Genomic DNA, 17,939 nt, shown 5'->3' with positions numbered 1-17,939 from the left:
CGAGGCTCGGCCTTCCTCTCCGGCGTTGTGGGGGGCAGGCCTGTCTCCTGCCGCGTAGGGGCAGGGCGAAGCACCGGGGCTCGCCCCGGAGCCGCGAGCGGGGCGCTCCCTGAAGGGCGGCCGAGTAGGACCCTGGGCGCCGCGGTAGTCGTACTCATGGCGCTCGTAAGGGTCGCAGTGTGGGCGTTTTCTCCCATCGCTCGATCCCTGTTTCCTGGCGGACCGCTTATTGTTGAAACGCTGAAGGACAGCGGGCAGAAACTAGGAGGTTTTGGTGACCTCTAGCCCTGGCCCGTCATGGGCTATTTCGTTAACGAAGCGTTGCCTCTTGAATAGTCACTTCTGTGCAGCAAGTCGGCACTCTGCCCTTGGTGAGGTAACGTCAGCGATGTCTGCTAGCAGTAAACCCATCCCTTCCACCTCAGAAGAGCTCTTGTTAATCAAGGAGGCAAGTTCAAAAGACAGGCTAAGAGGTCATCGTCTCAAAAGACCTCAGGGACACAGGAGGCAGCTCACCCTAAAACTACTTAACTTTGTTTACAAAGTAATCACCAGTCTGTCTGTGAGAGAAGGGCTTTGAATCAGCCACTGCAGAGAAACTGTCTGCTATATGAAACATTCATTGAAGGAGGCTTGGCAGATACCAAGGTGAAAGCTGACTTAGCTGCCTTCACAACAGCAGTGTAAGTGTTCTTAAAATTATATCATACAGTCATATTTATGCAGAAATACTTGCAGTAACTTGATAATAGCACTCTTTGGGTTCCTTTCTGCTTCATCTTCCAAAAGTCACCTTCTTAAACCACAGTAATATGTGGAAAGAGGACATAAGAAAAACATAATATGTAACCTTTTCTTCTAAAGCTTGACCCCCCAAAAAAGGGAGCAGATAGTAAACACTTACTTGACCAATCTGTGGAGTAACATTTTTCTTCTCGGTATTGAAGAATTTTGATTCTGTTGTTCTTAGGAAGTGAAATACAAACATGCCTATCAATTTGTCTTGGTAGATAAGCTGTCCTGTTCTCCAAATTCTTAGAGAATAGTGATTTTGTGATAAGCGGCTAATTTGTTGTTTCTTATGGGCTATTTCTTCCATGTCACAACAGACTCCATTTTGAAATATTTGATACATAAATACAGTTTCTTTCCAAAAAACTGCATTTTCAATTCATCAGTGTAATGTTTTTTTCCATTTCCCATCTAGGAAGCAATAAGTAATCACTGAAAGCAATGCTGATGAAACTTCTAATTAGATAATACATATGTTATTCTAGGTCTACAGTGTGTCAGCTGTCTTAGTGGCCTCGTTGAAATTTTGTTCTAATTCTTTGGTTTTTTGTTCAAGTATATTTCTAGTCTAATTTTAGCTGCTTCTGGTTTTGGGATTGCCTTCTTCAGTTTCATAAAATGCTAATGGTGTTTTTGAACGATGACAGCACCAATGACATCTTGCTTATCTAGTAGAACGAGTTAGTAAAGAGCAAAATAAGTGATGCCTAATGTCATTGAGACTTTTGCTCCTTACCTCCTATAGCCCCTCACCCCACATAATAAAATAATGTGCTATCTCTTAAGCTGGTGGTGTTCTTGATTTCTGTAATTCCATGCATAGCATAGAACAGACCTTGGGCAAAACCCCAGCTGCTGTAAATACAACTAGTGCCTATTCCCTTTCTGTCAAGTGTTGCTGTGATAGCTTGAATGAACTGAAGCTGTAATACATGGTCGTAACTCTAACGTGTTAGTTGGAATAAGTTAAAAGGAGCACTAATGTACAGAAAGAAAATTAAATTTTAAATTCTTATTGATGCGTTGTACCTTACCACTTCAGCCCTAATAGGTTGCCTTGTTTTGCAGTTAAATGTGAACTTTTTCACAACTGTGTGATAATGAAGATGTTTATGTTTTGGTGTGAATCTCACAAGGGGCAGTATTACTTACAAAACCTGTGTGTAAATGATAGGTTATGTTTCAAAGTAACTTTGAAAATGTTTCCTTGTCTTAAATTTAGAGTTCAGGTGTAACAGTGTTAGCTTAACTCAAGTTTTGCCTTGCTGTAACTTAAATTTGGGCCTCGTGCGAAAATCTACTGGCTTGAGTTCAGTAGTGTTTTAAGTTTATGTTAGTTGACCCATTTGACAGGCTGACTTGGAGCTTTCTTGTTGATGGTATGGGAGCATCCATCTTGTTGATGGATGGGGATGCAGCAGCTAAGCTTACAACAGCTACTTAGTTGCTAATTCCTTCTGCGTAGCTCAAACATTGTTTTAGAAGGTGGCTGTTCCTTCCCTTCCTTCTGAAGCTGTGTCATCTCGAGTGGAGTAGCTCAAGGCTTCTAGCCCGAGGTAACTGGAGCAGTGAAGATGTGATTACAGGCCTGTCTGCTTGGGAAGGCTGCACTTAAATTAAAGTTGGTTTGCGATATCAAGCAACAGGAACAGGCCTGTCTGCTTGGGAAGGCTGCACTTTAATTTTCAGATGGTTTGCGATATCAAAGCAACAGGACATTGCTAATATGTACTATGCTGTAGTGATTCATGCTTAGTTCAGTAATTGACATGAAACTTAATGGCAAGCTATGAGTTAACAAGTAACTATTACGGATTATACTGTTCTGTAAGCGAGTGTTGCAGAAATTGACAACAAATGTGAAACTGAACACGAATTGAAGACTACTATGCCTACAGTTCAGTGGTACTTAAATATTTCTGCTTGGAAAAAACAGAGAAAAATTATGTGTCACTTAGAAAAAACAACTGGAAGAAAATGAGATCTTAAAACAAATAGATGTTGAACCTTGAAGTCTGCCAGGCCAAGATGCTGGCAAACCATAAAGTGGAGCAAACTTGAAAGGGAACTGCTTTCACAGAGCTGGGGCAGTGGTTATCAACTAGAGCTGACATACCTGTCTTCCAAGTGATTTTAGCTGATTATTTTTTAATACTAGTTATGAAATCGCAGGTTTTGTGCAATGCTTTTAGTGCAACTCTATAACCACTAAAAGCATTGTTCAGAAACTTTTTTCAAAAGGATTCACTTGCAGATATAATTATGTCTGCTCAATGCTAGAGAGAATGTTTACAGCTCTTGGGTTTGAACTGCCCTATTAATTTCTATGTGTTAATGCTGAATCTCAAGCTACCTGAATGCAGAAGATGCTGGGAATTGTCCTCCCCACTCTGTCCTAATATTATTGGAGGCTGTGGGCTGTGTCACCCCTCCTCTAAGATGGATTTCAGCATACGTAGGGTGAAGACACATTGACCTGAAAACTGAGAGACACGGAGTTTCCTCAGCTGGGAGTTCTGTGGTACTTGAGTACCCTTATAGAGCCCATAATCTGTCCTCTTATATTTCTAAATTGACAACACCATGGGAATTCTGTGAACTAAAAAAAGAAGGTAGTCTAAATTTATATTCCCATAGGCCATAATTAAGAATGAAATTCATCTTTCTGCTAAACTGGTTTTGCTCCCCATTTGACATCCACTGGTTTAGAGTGAGGTGTGTCTCACTAATTGGTTGCATCAATGGCAAAGATGAGGAAGGAAGCAAAACCCAAGCTAACAAGCTTTGCTGAGTTTTTCTTGGGCTCTGCACTGGTACTGCTGGAGTTCGTAGTGAAGAGTGAAGGAAGCAGATGGGGGGACTTGGGCGGTGAGGAGGAGAAGGCAATAGTGCTCAGCTGAAAACGGTATCATATAAGGACTTTTCAGCTGACAGGAATGTCAGTGTGTGAAACTATTTGCATGGGTATGTGACTGGTAGAAGCTGTGGCATCAGATCTGTTGCCTGAGTAATATTCTCTGAAATAGGTTTCTTTCTGGGCATTTTCTCACTCTAATCACCACGTCACGTGCAGCACAGCACTACAGAGAGCCTTTCTTTGCTCTAAATACATGATTTATGGGTGCTGAAGTAGGAGATTGGAGCAGTGAGCCACTTGCTTATTATGTGAGACTCAGTCAGACTGATACATGCACTGTAGGGTTTGGAACACGGAAGACCTTAATATGTCAAAATGATGCAGCCTGCATATTGGATCTGTTGCAACTTCTATGTTGCTGGATCCAGTAGTGGTCTCTTTTATCATCAGTAGTTTGGGAGGAGATGTCTTGTTTCTTTCTAGTTCTGCCTTGTTTCCAATTCATGCCTTCTGTTGTCATCTTTCCTGTTTGACTACTGTAGGCAATCTGTGCAAGAACGGCATGGTAGGTATACACTGTGTGTGCATTATTCCAGCTACCAGTGTCTGAGGTGCTGGTGATTGTCACCCCAGTAGAGGTTTACAATATGGGAAGTGCAGAGAGGGTCATGTGTCATGAAAGGTGTCTAGATTACAGCAACAGAAACTAAGTTATGACAGCAATAGCAAGGGATGAAATTGTGTCCCCTGTTACCCAGTGAATTGGGCTTCATGATTGCAGTCTGTTATGAAATTAAAAAGACGGGAATCAGTGACATGCAGTGGTAAATGATGCAGGTGTAATGCAGTGAAAGGAAGCTTCTTTTTTGGAGAACAGAGAAATTTGTCAGGTTTTAAATTTAGTTGATTTTAAGGAGTGAAACTAATTTAGAAATTTAATATATAAACAGAACAAAGGTGAATGGATTGGTGAATAACTAGTGTGAGTAGTAGAAAATAATTGTAGTGGACTGCATAGTTGCAGTAATGTATTTTAATGGTATAATAAGATATTAAAATTATGGATTGAATTCTAGCCTCCTCAAGGTCAATTTATTTGTTTGAATTGGCTGTCATTTAATGCTATTTAACACAGTATTGCCTCGTTTATTTTTTGTAAGCAGCTTTTCAGCATTCCAAGAAAAGTGTAAATAATATACATGTAGACCAAACAAGATTTTTCTAAATCTTGTTCTACTTTTACTCCAGCATTCTTTCCCAATATAAGTAGTTGTTTTCTTTCTATAACACCACTTGCTGTTGTGGATCAGTATTAGTATTCATCAACGTTTATTTGTATTACCTTGTGGTTCTTTGGAAAACTTACGTAATGAAGTGAAATGATGAAGCTGGATCTCTGTTTAAAACTGTGTTTTAATGATGAAACATTAAGCGGTGAAAATAGTGCTGAAAGTTGTTTAAGCCAACAGCTGGATATCCTCAGAGGCAGGGATACATTGTTTTTTTCCTTAAGATTTGTGGACAGATATTTATGGTTGTACCATTTATAGCCTACATACAGTGAGTCCAACATGTCCTAAATGCTTTGGGTGTGTAGTATGTGTGCAGATCAGTTCTCCAGTACGTGCAGAGTCAGTCTCGCATGTCCAGCAGCCATTTCTATGGCATTCCTGCATGCCTACCGCCAGGCTGCAACAGTGTCCAAGTGTCTGAAAATCAGAGAGAGACTAACATCCTCCAGTTCTGCCTGGACAAAATTTCCAGGCAGAAAAACAGAAGAAATCTAGAAAAACTCAAATTGCAGAACAAAGTTTAAAAAAAAAAAAAAACAAACCACCAAATAAAAAACCCCACACAAACAAACGAAAAACCAAACCAACAAAAAAACCCCCAACTGAATGATGCTATTTGTCTGTGTACTGGATTAAAGTGGAGTCCAAAACAAGCCTCGCAGCTAGAGGGATAAAGATGAAGTAATGTGTACAAATACAGCAGCACAGTTCACTAATTGCAGTGTTCTCAAATTTTTGAGTGTTTGACTTTGTAAGCAAAGTGTTTTTGAGGTAGTTAAAATGTGTTTAATGACCACTACCATGGCTAGATCTCTTCTTGAGGCTTGTCCCTGTTGGCTTGTGACCACTCTGTGTCCCCAGCACTGTGACTCACCCGGGAGGTGGCAGACAAACACCACTCCGGCTCGGCTGGAAGCAGAGTGAGGGGACAAGCAGCACCTACCTGGCAGCCGCCCAACAGAGAAAATGGCATGGCAGTAACTTCGGGTCTTTTTATGTCTAGATTACAGGACTTTTTCCTGCCACATTACTATTTGACATCAGAAGTGGCTTTCTATGAATCCTGCTATGAGTCACAGCTTGCAACGATGAATCATTTTTAAAGTATTTTAACTTTACCTTATTTTAGGAAAAAGTCATGTGCATCCGGGTTTTAAGGGTATTAATACTCAAAGGTAATAATAAGGGCAGAAAGTAGAAGCATATGGAGGGAAAACAGAGGCATCAAAGGATGATTGGAAATCAAAGAGGGAACTTGCCAGTATTTAGCATAGCAGTCACCATCCAACAAATAAAAAGGAGAACAAAGTGAGGTGGGGCAGAACATAGTTATTTGTAATTGGTGTTGCACACTTTTGCATACCAGTATTCAGCCTCAATTGTTTTCTAGTGTATGCTTACTCTGGTTGTAAATACATAGACAAAGCCTTTTAAAAATGTAGTGTTATTTCTCACTTAGGATCGGTGATACAAAATTTAGTGTTAATTGTGATTATCTGATATAATACTGGAGTGCTTTCAAAAATGTTAGTGATTAACAGCAAATAAAAATTGACTATCTAAGCATAGTGTTGCTTGCACTCAAATGCCTTTTACTTAGCTGAATAATCCAATCATCATAAGATGAGGGTGTAAAAGTAAGTTTATAAGACATTAGATGCTACTCATTTTCATAATATATTGGAATACATAAACACAGAACATCACAGGTTTCCACCTCAGGCTGTTTTGGGTAGAACTCTTTTGTTTTCTTAAATACAAGTTGTCCACAAACTAGGAAGTTCACCCTGCTGACATAAATCTTACCTATTCGAGCACTGTGTTTGTGCAGCTTAGAGAAACAGGAAAGGTGGAACTGGCCAACCAGTCCACCTGTAATGGGGGTGGGGAGGTTGCTGTGTGACTATAGTATTGATGTTTTACTTGAAAGCTCAGCTCCAGGAAACAAGGGTTTACATAAGAATCAATCAATCTTTCTTTCTTCTAAGTTAGTTTCCTTCTATTACGAAACAAAGCTTGTTTGTGTGATCCAAGTACATCGCAAACTCTCAGAAACCTAGAAGCAATGTGAAAGAAAACAAAGTTTAGGGTTGTTTTAATCTCCTTATTTTAGGCAAGCTTGACTTACAAATCCTGGAAATGCCAGTACTCTCCTGGTGCTGGAATAGCAATCACCCCCTCCTTCCACATTCGTGGTGTACAGCTTGATCCACAAAATATTCCTTGCCTCAGTTCACCTTCAAAACCTATTGTGACTGTCCTGTGTGTCCCACCTTAAGTTACATTTCTGTCTCTAATGCAGCTATTGTCAGAGTTTATGGTTATCAAAGTTTATTTTGAAGAAATAAGTAACGTTTCTGACCTCTGTGCAAATCTCCTATACTGGTGATGTTACCTAGTCCAGACTTAGGCGTGCATGCTGCACTTGGAATAACAGCTCCCTTTGAGTTTATCCCTGTGTAAATTTACCTTGGTAGACTGCGTGCTCTTTGAATTAAGGATTATGTTTTCATATTTATCTATAAAGCATCTGGGTACCATGGTGATCAGATCAGACAAGCAGAGAGTTAAATTGACAATGCCAGGGTCCTTTTCCAAAAGAAGTTGGGCTTCATGTTAACAGAGCTGTGTTCTCTAGTAAAAACAGTGATTCCAAGTGTTAGTGTATGCTATTTTTTTAGTAAATTAATAGGGACACAAAGCTAAGGAGGTGCTTTTACACTCTCTTTATTAGCTCAGCTTGTAGTTAGCAGTGAAGTTACTGCATTTGAACCTCAGTCATGATACCTCAGCTCAACCACCACGTTATAGTAGAATTTGCTTTGTTTTTATATTTCTGAAATAGCATAACACTGCACTTTGAAGTCTCAGTTAAAGGAAATGTCTCAGCCTAAATATAAGAAAAAATATCCTTCAGTTCAACAGTCTGAAAAGTATTGCCTCTTTAGACAGCTCTAATTACATATTGATTGTACTTAAATCTTACATTACAGTTCATTTCACATTACATTCATGCATTTGTTATTTTTTTCCTGTGTAATTTTGACAGTTTTTAAATAATAATACATGGACAAGCATTTACTCTGGAACAGTCATTTTGTTTTATTAGAATACAGAGGGCAATGAGGCAGAAAAGGTAATGTCATGCTTATATATTAGCTCTTGTTCCAAGTAGTAACTTTCCACAGACCGTCTGGGGACAATTCCTGGGGAAAATTCCTCCCTGATTATGGTACACATTATCACATCCTGTTTGTGAGTTGCTATTGCTGTACAGTGAAGCAGTTAAAACCCTCAATGGTGAACTACAAGACAGGCCATGAAGCAGTTCTTATCATATATTGCTATAATTTTAGTTATATATGTGTGTGTATATATATGTAAAATTACCCAAAATGTAATGATCCTGCAGTGATTTAACGCAAAAATGAGTGCGTCATGGATTTTTATTATATTTGTTTGCTCCTTGACCAGAAGTGATCTGCCTTTATTTCTCATAATTCAGTCTTTCTGTTGCCACTCTTCTTGCGGTAGTTTGTCCTGGTTTTGTTCCTTGAAGCAACAGAACAAGAGCTTCTGTGTATCAGAAGTACGCATCCATTCCACTATATGAAAAACAGAATTTCAATGCAAATTTGATTGAAAATGAATGAGTCCCACAACTTTCCATTTTATTTATGTAATTCATTAGAAATTATACGCACAGAAGGATGTATGTATCCCAGCACAGTTTGGGAATGCCATCCGCGCAGACATGACAGTAGGTTTGGGAATATTGTCAATGCTAATTACCTTGTAAATCCAAGTGCCCGTTGCAACAACTGAAGCTTTCTCAGTTACAAACATACTGCTAGCAGATCTGAAACAATTTAGCAGTAATTGTTTTCACAGAATGGTAGTAACATGCCTTTGGGGGATTGTTTGGATGCTAAAAGTAACAGGGGACCTTCTTACAAAGCTGTATGCATATAAAAAGCTCTGGACCTACTGTGGGTTAAATATCAAAATGTGCTTTCTGCAGTATGTGCTCGTGTTCCTGAGTGAAACATAGCCTATGTAAGAATCACTGGTCTGTCAGAACAGAGCCAGTTTAGTCCATGGATCTGTGTCAACGCAGTCTGATGAAGTTGCTGCTAATGCTTTTGTAGACTTCAGCTCTAAAACAGCTTCTGAAACTCCCATTGCTATCTCCTTGCAGATATGTTGCATGCCTAAAGAGCAACAGGTCTCTATGCTAGTAATTAGGGAGAACAGAATCCATTTCTATGTTGTGTAACAGACTACCCCTACATTAACTTTGTTACTACTAAGAAATTAATTTCAGGGCCCTCCTTTATCCCGTGATCCCCGAGATGAACAGAGAAATTATCCCTTAATTTTTTTGGGGTACAAGCAAGAAATAACGTACTATGCTGTGGTCCTGTATGTCTCAGAATACAGAGCCAGGCAGCTCTATTTGTCTACGTGCTGGTGAGATCGAGGGCATGGCAGCAGCATGGAAACTATCAACAATGGCATGGTGTTATGGAGGGATATACAAGTCTTGTTGAAAAGCATGTGATAACTTGCTTCTTGGTTCACATACTGAAGACAAATGTTTAGGGAGTATGATAAGCTAACTGATGACAGTTTGCATATGTGATAGACTGAAGGATGGCACGTAATAGTGTCTCGTAAGCTATTTGCTTATCAAAGGATGTAATTGTATTTAGAAAAGCTGAAAGACAGCAGGTTTGGCTGGTTGCGTAGAGTACTTAAAAGACTTAATGCATTGTGTATGTTATCTAGCTCAATGTGCTTTTTTCAGCTGTATCTTTGTCCTCCCACTTTGCTTTTTGTTTCTTCCTTTGCTGTATGACTCATTTTTATAATATGCTTTTGTTACAATTACCTGCTGGTTTTCATAATGAATCCTGTTCCTTCCTTTTGCTACTCTCCTTTTCAGGTTTGCTTTGAGAATTCGTATGTTTATAAATCCATGATCTTTTTTGCATTTTCCTTGCAGAAGCTGGCTCTCTGTGCTAGTTACCAGTGTTAAAGAACTGTGCCTAAACTACTTACCAAATCATTACATATCTTTTATTTTCCGAACATATTCAAGTCTGTAGGGGAAAACACTGCTGTATGCACCAGAAAAGTGAGAACGCTGTGAGAAATGTAAGTTAATGCCAAGAGGTAATGAAGAAAAATGCACAATCATGATAAATTTTGAAACCATATTTACTCATCTTTGCAAAGCCCTCAGAAGAATACTGTGGATTAAAAACTGTTAAGGCTTGTTTTATCCCTCTCCTTTGTACTTAAAAGTTAGAGTATCTGTCGCTAATACTCAAACAGAAGCACTGCTATCTGAGAGAACTAACTAGTTAGATTAAATACATTTTAAATGTCTATAAAGCTTTTTAAAATGCCTGTATCTACATGCATATATAAAATTGAGGAAACAACTGCAGTTTCTCTTTCCCAGCTGTATTTCATTCATTCTGATTTTTATGTTTAACTCATATTTAAAAAGGAGGACATATTGCACGACAGTAACAACATAAAGGCATTTATGAAACCCAGATATAAGGTGTCTGGGTGAACAGGCAATTTCAGTCCTGGATCTGGAAATACAGTTTTTTTTGTTTTTTGTTTTTTTTTTTCTAAATCTGTTTAAAATATTTCATAAAGTTAAAATACATTTTAGTTCAGGCAGGCCTTAGGAGCTATTTGGGCTGATGTTGTTGTTTCTGTATACTCAGGGCATTGCTTATATGTTTTTCTGATATTTTGGTTACTTGACTTAGGGTTCTAGAAAACAAATTGAACTGTTACCAAATGTGGTACGTAAGTTGCATACATCTAAGGTGATATAGCATGTTGCCTCAGAGCCATCTGACAGAGCTTTCTGGTAGCATTGCCATCTATTTCAGTAAAACATCTGAGTGACAGTGAACAACAAATGACTGAGAAATTCCAGTAACGTAAGAAAGAGGAGTGAAACACAAGCAACTGTTCTGAGAGAAACTATTTTACCTTTTATTTTTGTGAATTCAGAAAAAATATTATTCCTAATGATTATCTGAATATATAGGATTCAATTAAAGTAGTTTCTTTTGTATTTTGGAAAGATTTTGAGTCAATACATTTTCCTATTATATTCTGAGAATAAAAAGGTAAGGGAATACTTTAGGCACTGTTAAAAATGATAAAAATCAGAGAAAGGTTTGTGTTACTTTTCTGTGATCAGGACTGGTAAATAACTATAGAATATCCTTTATAGGAGTTGCCCAGATTTTTTACTGGGGGTAAAGAGGAGATCTTATTAGTTGGCCTTCTGCGTAGTTCTTTTTAGGGACTAATGCAGTTTGTTTCTATTAAAAAAAGGGCACATACTGAAAAAATTTCCTGAAATAATGTTTAGAATGCAGTGTCAAAGTGTGTAAGAATTAAACCTGCCATAGGCTAAAGCAGATACCAAGAGCTCGAGAGAGGGTAGAGTAAGGAAAGAGTAATAGCCCTTCTTTGCTTTCTCTTTATCCAATTTTGTAAATAAAAAAATGTAAGATGCGAAGCTAAAATCTTCAATGTGTCAAAGCCTGTCTCTCTGTAAGGAGGAGATTCCCTCCTTCAAACCATAGGCACTCTTGAAACAGCACTGAAATTTACAGTCAAATCCATCTCTAAAGAGCAATGAATGCTTAAAATTGGAGTGTAATTTGAAAAATACTATAAAAAACCCCAGCCAGACCTGGGGTCACCGTTACTAAAGGAAGAAAAAGTCCAAACATGCCATCTGGAGAGTTTGTGCTTTCCACATGGCTATCATTTCATATTGAATGTTGGATCCTTATTTCTTCTCCTTAGATTGTCCTTGTCTTTGGATTAAATTCTGATCCTAGAGAACTTAATTGTAAAGCTCACAAAGATCTTACTAGTGGACTGCTTTAAAGAATCACTTGTAATTTGCAGAGCTTTGGCTGCAAAATGGGGTTATAGTATATTTGAGGTAACCATCTTGTTCTGAGTGCAATGCTATTTTCTGCACATCAGATCTGTCAGATCCTGTAGACTGTTGCATTTGTCCTCTAATTGCAAGAAGAATGTCTTTTGTCCCTAACAATTACTATAAAAATGTGAAGAGGTACTGTAGTTGTTCCAGAGCAAGTTGTATTTTTGACACCTATTGACCCTTCAAATCCTTTTAGGAACTGGCTATCTTTGAAAAAAATCACAAAATCATTGTTGAATTGGCTCTCTGGCCTGCATCCTCTGCCTGTTTCCTGACCAGAAAAGCAAAAAGGTTTTGTTTTGGTTTGGTTTTTTAAAAAAAAAAAGGCATTCAGTCCAGGCTGGTGTGGCACCTCTAGGCTGTTTGAGTAGGGGGAGAAGTAAACAGCTTTTATAAACAAGGTTCCAATTACAAAGAGCAAAAAGGTAAAACTAGCAGAAGACATATTAGCTTGTTTACTTGCTTACTTCTTAAACTTTCTCTACCAGCTTTTGCGAATCCTGTCACATCCATCTCTGCTATTCATAAAGCATCTGTCCTGCTTTTTTCACTGCTGTTTTTGCTACCAGTGGTATGCTTGCAGCTCACCAGTTCTTATGTACTATAGGCTAGCTCCATTAGCAAGTCAGCATATGAAATCCAGAATGTGGTTTGGGAACTGTAAAACTTCACTAGTCTAGTGGATACTGAGCTAGGATATTTTCCTTGCAGGATCTTCCCTATTCTCTCTAAAAGCTCATAAGACTTTCTTTTCTTTTTTCTTTTTTTATTTTTTTTTTCCTTTATTTAATTTTTTCTGTCTTTTCTTCCTTACAGAACATTTGATTTAACAAAAAAAAAAAAGTAGAAGATATTTAGGAAAAAACTCCAAACCCAATACATGTACTCTGGTCATTTCTCTGGTATAATTTGTGCCAATAACTGTGTCACATTGCTCTGTACAGCACTGGGATTTGCACATGTGTCATGGGTGGCAGAGTCTACTTCATATTCTCTTTGTAAATGTCAAGGCAAGAAGTAAACAGCCTCCTCCCAGACACTACTGAAGTAGCTTTAGGACTACAGAGTACGTGCCATGGTGCTCATTAAATTGTGCCCTGGTTTCCTCCAGTATCCTGGTGTGGAGTTGTTACTGAGGCAACACAAGGACTACTGTGCAACTCCTGTAAAAACAAGTCACTGGGGTGTGTCAGGCGTCTACATACACCGTGGCTCTGGATTTAAAATTGCCTTTTTTTTTTTTTTTAAAGTTAAGCAACTGAGAAAAGCAAATGGGGATGGAAATAGTAATGTAAAAAGAATGCTTAAACGGTTTTTAAATATTTGGATTTTATGTTACTTTTCTATGCCCTGCTTTGGGTAGGAGAGAATAGAAATGCTGCTCACCAGCTGACCTGAGCCTGCATGAAGCTGATGGGTGGGTGGCTTTACCAAATGGCAGTCTTCTCACCTGTCAAGTCTGATACTGAAGGTTGAGCAGAATCATTCCCACGTTGGACTGGGAAGAGTAATTTCTCTATTTTATATGGAGAAACTTCTCCATGGAGCACAAGTGTTTTGTCTGTGCTAGCTGCACAAAGGTGTGGAGCGACTCAATGAAGGATACAACTGTCTTGTTCTAAACAAGCGTGGTTGTGATAGTTGAAGTGGTCTGCTGAAGTCACAGCTTTTACATTTGGCTAGAAATAGTTAGGAAGCAGAAACCTCTTCAGTTAGCCCCAAATGAAAGAACAGACCCTAGAGACAGGCAGCAGACACAGTTCTCTCATATTAAGTCATAAGTTGCATATAGTTGTTTGTCTAACCTTTTTGGCTTTTTGTGTCTGTACAGCAGATGTTAATGCACCTGAAAATAGAAAGTCTGAAGCTTATATATTCATCCTTGTTTCATATTTTAAAGGATGTGTGTATATTTATGTATGTATGTGTAAAAATATGTATACAAATATATATGACAGGCCCCTTTAATGGTAATCCCTGACCCATTCATTTGCATCATGCACAGCTGACTACTATTTATCTGCTCTGTTCCCCAGACCCCATTTTGTATGTTAACATCCATGTTGCTCTTGCTGGTAGGATGGGCAGAGACCATAACTGGAATTACAAGGCACTGACAGGCTTCCTGCATACGCCATCTCTCGGAAAAAAACTATTTGCTCCTGTCCTTCTTTGAAGCAGGGTACGTGTAGATACTGTTCTATGGTGGCTTCCATTTGAAAGTCCTCTTGAAAATCCTTCTGAAAGTATAAAACGCAGGCAAGCCTTGCAAGTTGTTGCCTGATACAGGTATACCTCCAGGTGTATTTTCTGCTCAAATCCTGTGTTCTAGTGCATCTTTATTTATAGTGGCTAAATGTTCTGATAATGGCAACCTCAGACAGGTAATGCGAGATCTTCATGTAGTGGTGCTTGTTGGGTTAGCTAATTTCAAAATTACTTGTTTTGGCAAACTACTGTATGTTGCTTAACACTTGTTCCACAGGTGTTACAAATGGATCCCAGAAATGAAAGGTTCCTTTGAAATGCACCCAGGTTTTTGTTAGTAGGATTTGGAGGAGTTTTGGAGTAGCTTAATTTGCTGTGGTGATGAAGTATGAAGGCATGTATGAATTTAAGACCAGCCTGAAAGACCTGGGAGGAAGCATATTTCAGTGAGTGCTTTGGCTGTGGTGTAAATACCTGTTAGGAAAGGGCTCCATCCCAGACCACTTTTTCATCTGCTGCTGGGTTTCCTCAGCAGCTTAGTCAGTCAATCATTTCAGACTGTAGCCAGACGATAAGATGGCATATAGGCACTCTGAATGCAAGATCAAGATTAAAAAATGGAAGAAAAATAAAGCTTGAAGCACAGAAGTGCTAGAAAGAGGAGAAATCACTCTAAAGACTCTGAATTACTGATGGTCCTAAGCTTGATTAGGCTAAAAATTCTCTTTGTGATCATAAATGTATGTTTAAAATACTGAAACCAGAAGAGTGTCAGGATACTAACACATGTGGGAGCATCTTTGTATCTAAAAAGGTTAGGCAGAAACAAAATGTATTCTACTTAAAACACATGCAGAAAGGAAAAAAATGGGTACAAATGAGGGCTTCATCTTAGTGGGGTGTCCAAGACAAGCCTCCCTATCTACTGAATGATTTCTGTATGGGCTGCTACATCCATTGACCTCCATGCACAGGTTTTATTGTACCAGCATGTAGATACAAGAGAAAGATTAGCTCTGAAAAACAAGTTTTAAAATAATTGCTTTAGAGCAATTTTGAAAGATTTTTTTTCTTCTATTCAACCATGAAATGGAAGTGTCCTGCTGATGGCTCCAGCATATTTTTTAATTGAATAATTAACATGGATAATAGGCATTCAGCAGTGGTTTTTTTGGTAATCACTGAATTTACTAATCTCCCAGAAGGTGGGATGATTCAGAATCTTTTAATGCCCCAAAATAGAAGATAATTAAAACCCTACATACACAACTTGAGATAGAATTGAGTACAAATGCTGAAGAGGAAAAATTAGAAAATGAGCTTGAGGGAAAAAATGAAATGCTGAAGAGGAAAAATTAGAAAATGAGCTTGAGGGAAAAACGGGGGGGGGAGGAAAAAATAATAGGCATTCAGCAGTGGTTTTTTTGGTAATCACTGAATTTACTAATCTCCCAGAAGTGGGATGATTTCAGAATCTTTTAATGCCCCAAAATAGAAGATAATTAAAACCCTACATACACAACTTGAGATAGAATTGAGTACAAATGCTGAAGAGGAAAAATTAGAAAATGAGCTTGAGGGAAAAACGGGGGGGGGAGGAAAAAGGAAAATAATAGTCGTAAGTACTAATAATAGTAAGGATGCTTATGAAATTACATTTTAAGTATTTGAAGTTTTCCTTACTCTGCCACACTTTGCAAGTGACCAAGACTGCTTTCAGAAAAATCCCGTCTGTCTGTGCTAGTTTCTTAGCAGGGCTTTGCTGCTTGCTGTGTGGTTGGTGGGCTTGGCTGGACTGAGAGCAGAGCACTCACAAAAGCCATGTGGCCACTATGTGATGGCTCTCGGGAGAGATTCAGAGTGGTTGCACATGTGTTCATATAGAGTGGGTGCTATACTAGTCAGCTGCTGAAAATTATACATGTAGTAACTATCTGGTGAGCTGTGTCATGGTGAGAGGAAACCGTAAGGGTTTTTGTGGGGAGGGTTAGCTCATGTAATCAATGATACTTCATTCCCGAAGAAAGTCTAATGAGCAAATACATATCCTGGGCGTACTGCATCATACATCTATTTATAGTGACTGGGAGTTATAGGCTCCAGAGCCACACTAACATGCAAAGTTGCACAGCTTAGGTTAGTCTTTTGTGTAGTACCTTTCGTTGCAGTAATGCAGTTCTGGATGTAGACCACTACTTAAGTTCTGTGTATTACTCACTATGTATCACTTACGGTCACGTGACAGCAGGGGGGCTGCTGCTTGCCATTGGAATTAATTTTCACAGTAATGAAGAACTAACACAAAGCTAACCATTTTCTCTCCCAAGTGCAAGAGGTGTTCTTTTAACATTAACTTTTCCTCCTCTGGAGGGGGTGGAAAAAGAAACTGCAGGTGATAAATGTTAGTCCTATCATTTACTTGACTAGATGAAGACAGTCATGCTGAGGTGACTGGGCATAGGATGGAACCCAAACAGAATAGGAAGTGAGTTACTAATCTTATTTCCAGTGTCCATAAAACAAGGCTATTAATTAGCCTGTATATTTACAGAGGTATAGTGGACACTTGAGACTTCAGTATTCACTTCAAAGAACTAGTGATCAAGTTCACATTGGCACAAGCAGGGCAGGCCTGGATTTCTCTACACTGTGCTTCTCTGCCAAATTCTGTCTACTAAAATACATGAGTGTGTGTTTGAAACATTATTTGCAGGCTTTGAAAAAAAGATGCTGTACAAAGGCAAACATTTGCCAATTTGGAGCCGCCCTTTGGTTTGTGGCAAACATCTGTCATGAAATTGGGAATCTCTTACAGTCTAAAATGTTGACAGATGGGTCCAAGAGAGATACAGTACAACAGTGGGCAGGGTGTTCCCACCACCTTAATTAATTTAATTAATTTAACCTTACATTGCTCTGACTCTTCTCAGACTGTGATGCCTTCCAAGTAAAGACTGAACATAGACCAATTGTTGCTCACCCAAGGAACGATGAAGGCCAAAGTACCTTACTGCCACTGAATGATTCCAGATTAGATAAGACAATGGCTTTCATTAAATAATCCTGATACAATAAAAGGATACTTACATTATTATGCAATGCAGCAAAGCAGTATGCATGGGAGCTGTTTTGGACATATGTCCACGTCACTGTATCATGATAGCTTGGCAGCCTCTCTGTGAGTTTTCTCAGGACCTGAATAGCAGAAACATTGCAAGTCGGTAATGCTGTACCTTGGCAGAACTTTGAGGAAAAGTTAGGCTGTGTCTTTCGGGATCGTGCTTGCCTCTAGCAAGTAGTATTGTTTTCTGTCTTCTATCAGTACTCTTCTGCAGACAAATCAACAACAAAGTAAAGCAGAATTAGCTTAACAGAAAGAAAAATGGATTTGGAATGCTGCTTTCAATGAGAAGCCAGACTCTGCCTGGCTTTTGTGCATCAGGTGGTATAAGAGCTACCAGGAGCATCGTGTACCCTTCACACAACAAGTAGGCAAGAAAAAGTGTATTAATTTCTCCTGCTATGTGTGTATACCTGGGGATGAATGTTGCTAGAAAGGGGATGGGTAAGAGGACCAAATGACTCTATCCTCCATTTAAATCTCTACAAGACATAGAAGGGAAAGGCTGCAATGCTTTCTGATCAAAAGTGGCAAGTCTTAGGAGTCTCTTCGAAGTTTCACAGCAGCTGGTTTGTTTTTTTTCCTAAATCTTGCTGTTCTTGAAAAATACATTATAAGTTTAGTTTAATTGGGTTTTTTGAGCAACTGCTTTAGAAAAGAGAACAAAGAAGTGAA

At 38.8% G+C, this 17,939-nt stretch overlaps 2 protein-coding genes and 1 long non-coding RNA gene across 3 annotated transcripts in view; 1 reads left to right on the top strand and 2 right to left on the bottom strand.

The window, feature by feature from the left end:
- Window positions 1–1,099, bottom strand: part of CSTF3 (cleavage stimulation factor subunit 3) — a 54,535-nt gene extending 53,436 nt beyond the window's left edge. The window contains exons 1-2 of the mRNA XM_009288910.1: window positions 905–1,099; window positions 12–240 (exon numbers count right to left, since the gene is read on the bottom strand). Coding sequence (XP_009287185.1) covers window positions 12–240; window positions 905–1,099 — 424 coding nt within the window. The remainder of the gene's footprint in view (window positions 1–11; window positions 241–904) is intronic.
- The window catches only part of HIPK3 (homeodomain interacting protein kinase 3), a 114,241-nt gene continuing 96,695 nt past the window's right edge, over window positions 394–17,939 (top strand). The window contains exon 1 of the mRNA XM_009288850.2: window positions 394–683. The gene's annotated coding sequence lies outside the window, so the exon portion shown is untranslated. The remainder of the gene's footprint in view (window positions 684–17,939) is intronic.
- The window catches only part of LOC103906792, a 28,368-nt gene continuing 18,461 nt past the window's right edge, over window positions 8,033–17,939 (bottom strand). Inside the window, exons 4-5 of the long non-coding RNA XR_658035.2 lie at window positions 17,231–17,338; window positions 8,033–8,546 (exon numbers count right to left, since the gene is read on the bottom strand). This is a non-coding gene — a long non-coding RNA (uncharacterized LOC103906792). The remainder of the gene's footprint in view (window positions 8,547–17,230; window positions 17,339–17,939) is intronic.

The sequence above is a fragment of the Aptenodytes forsteri genome, unplaced genomic scaffold, assembly GCF_000699145.1.
Source record: "Aptenodytes forsteri isolate BGI_AS27 unplaced genomic scaffold, ASM69914v1 Scaffold8, whole genome shotgun sequence".
NCBI classification, from domain to species: Eukaryota; Metazoa; Chordata; class Aves; order Sphenisciformes; family Spheniscidae; genus Aptenodytes; species Aptenodytes forsteri.
The sequence above is the reverse complement of the archived record's forward strand: the minus strand, read 5'-3'. Positions and strand labels throughout refer to the sequence as shown.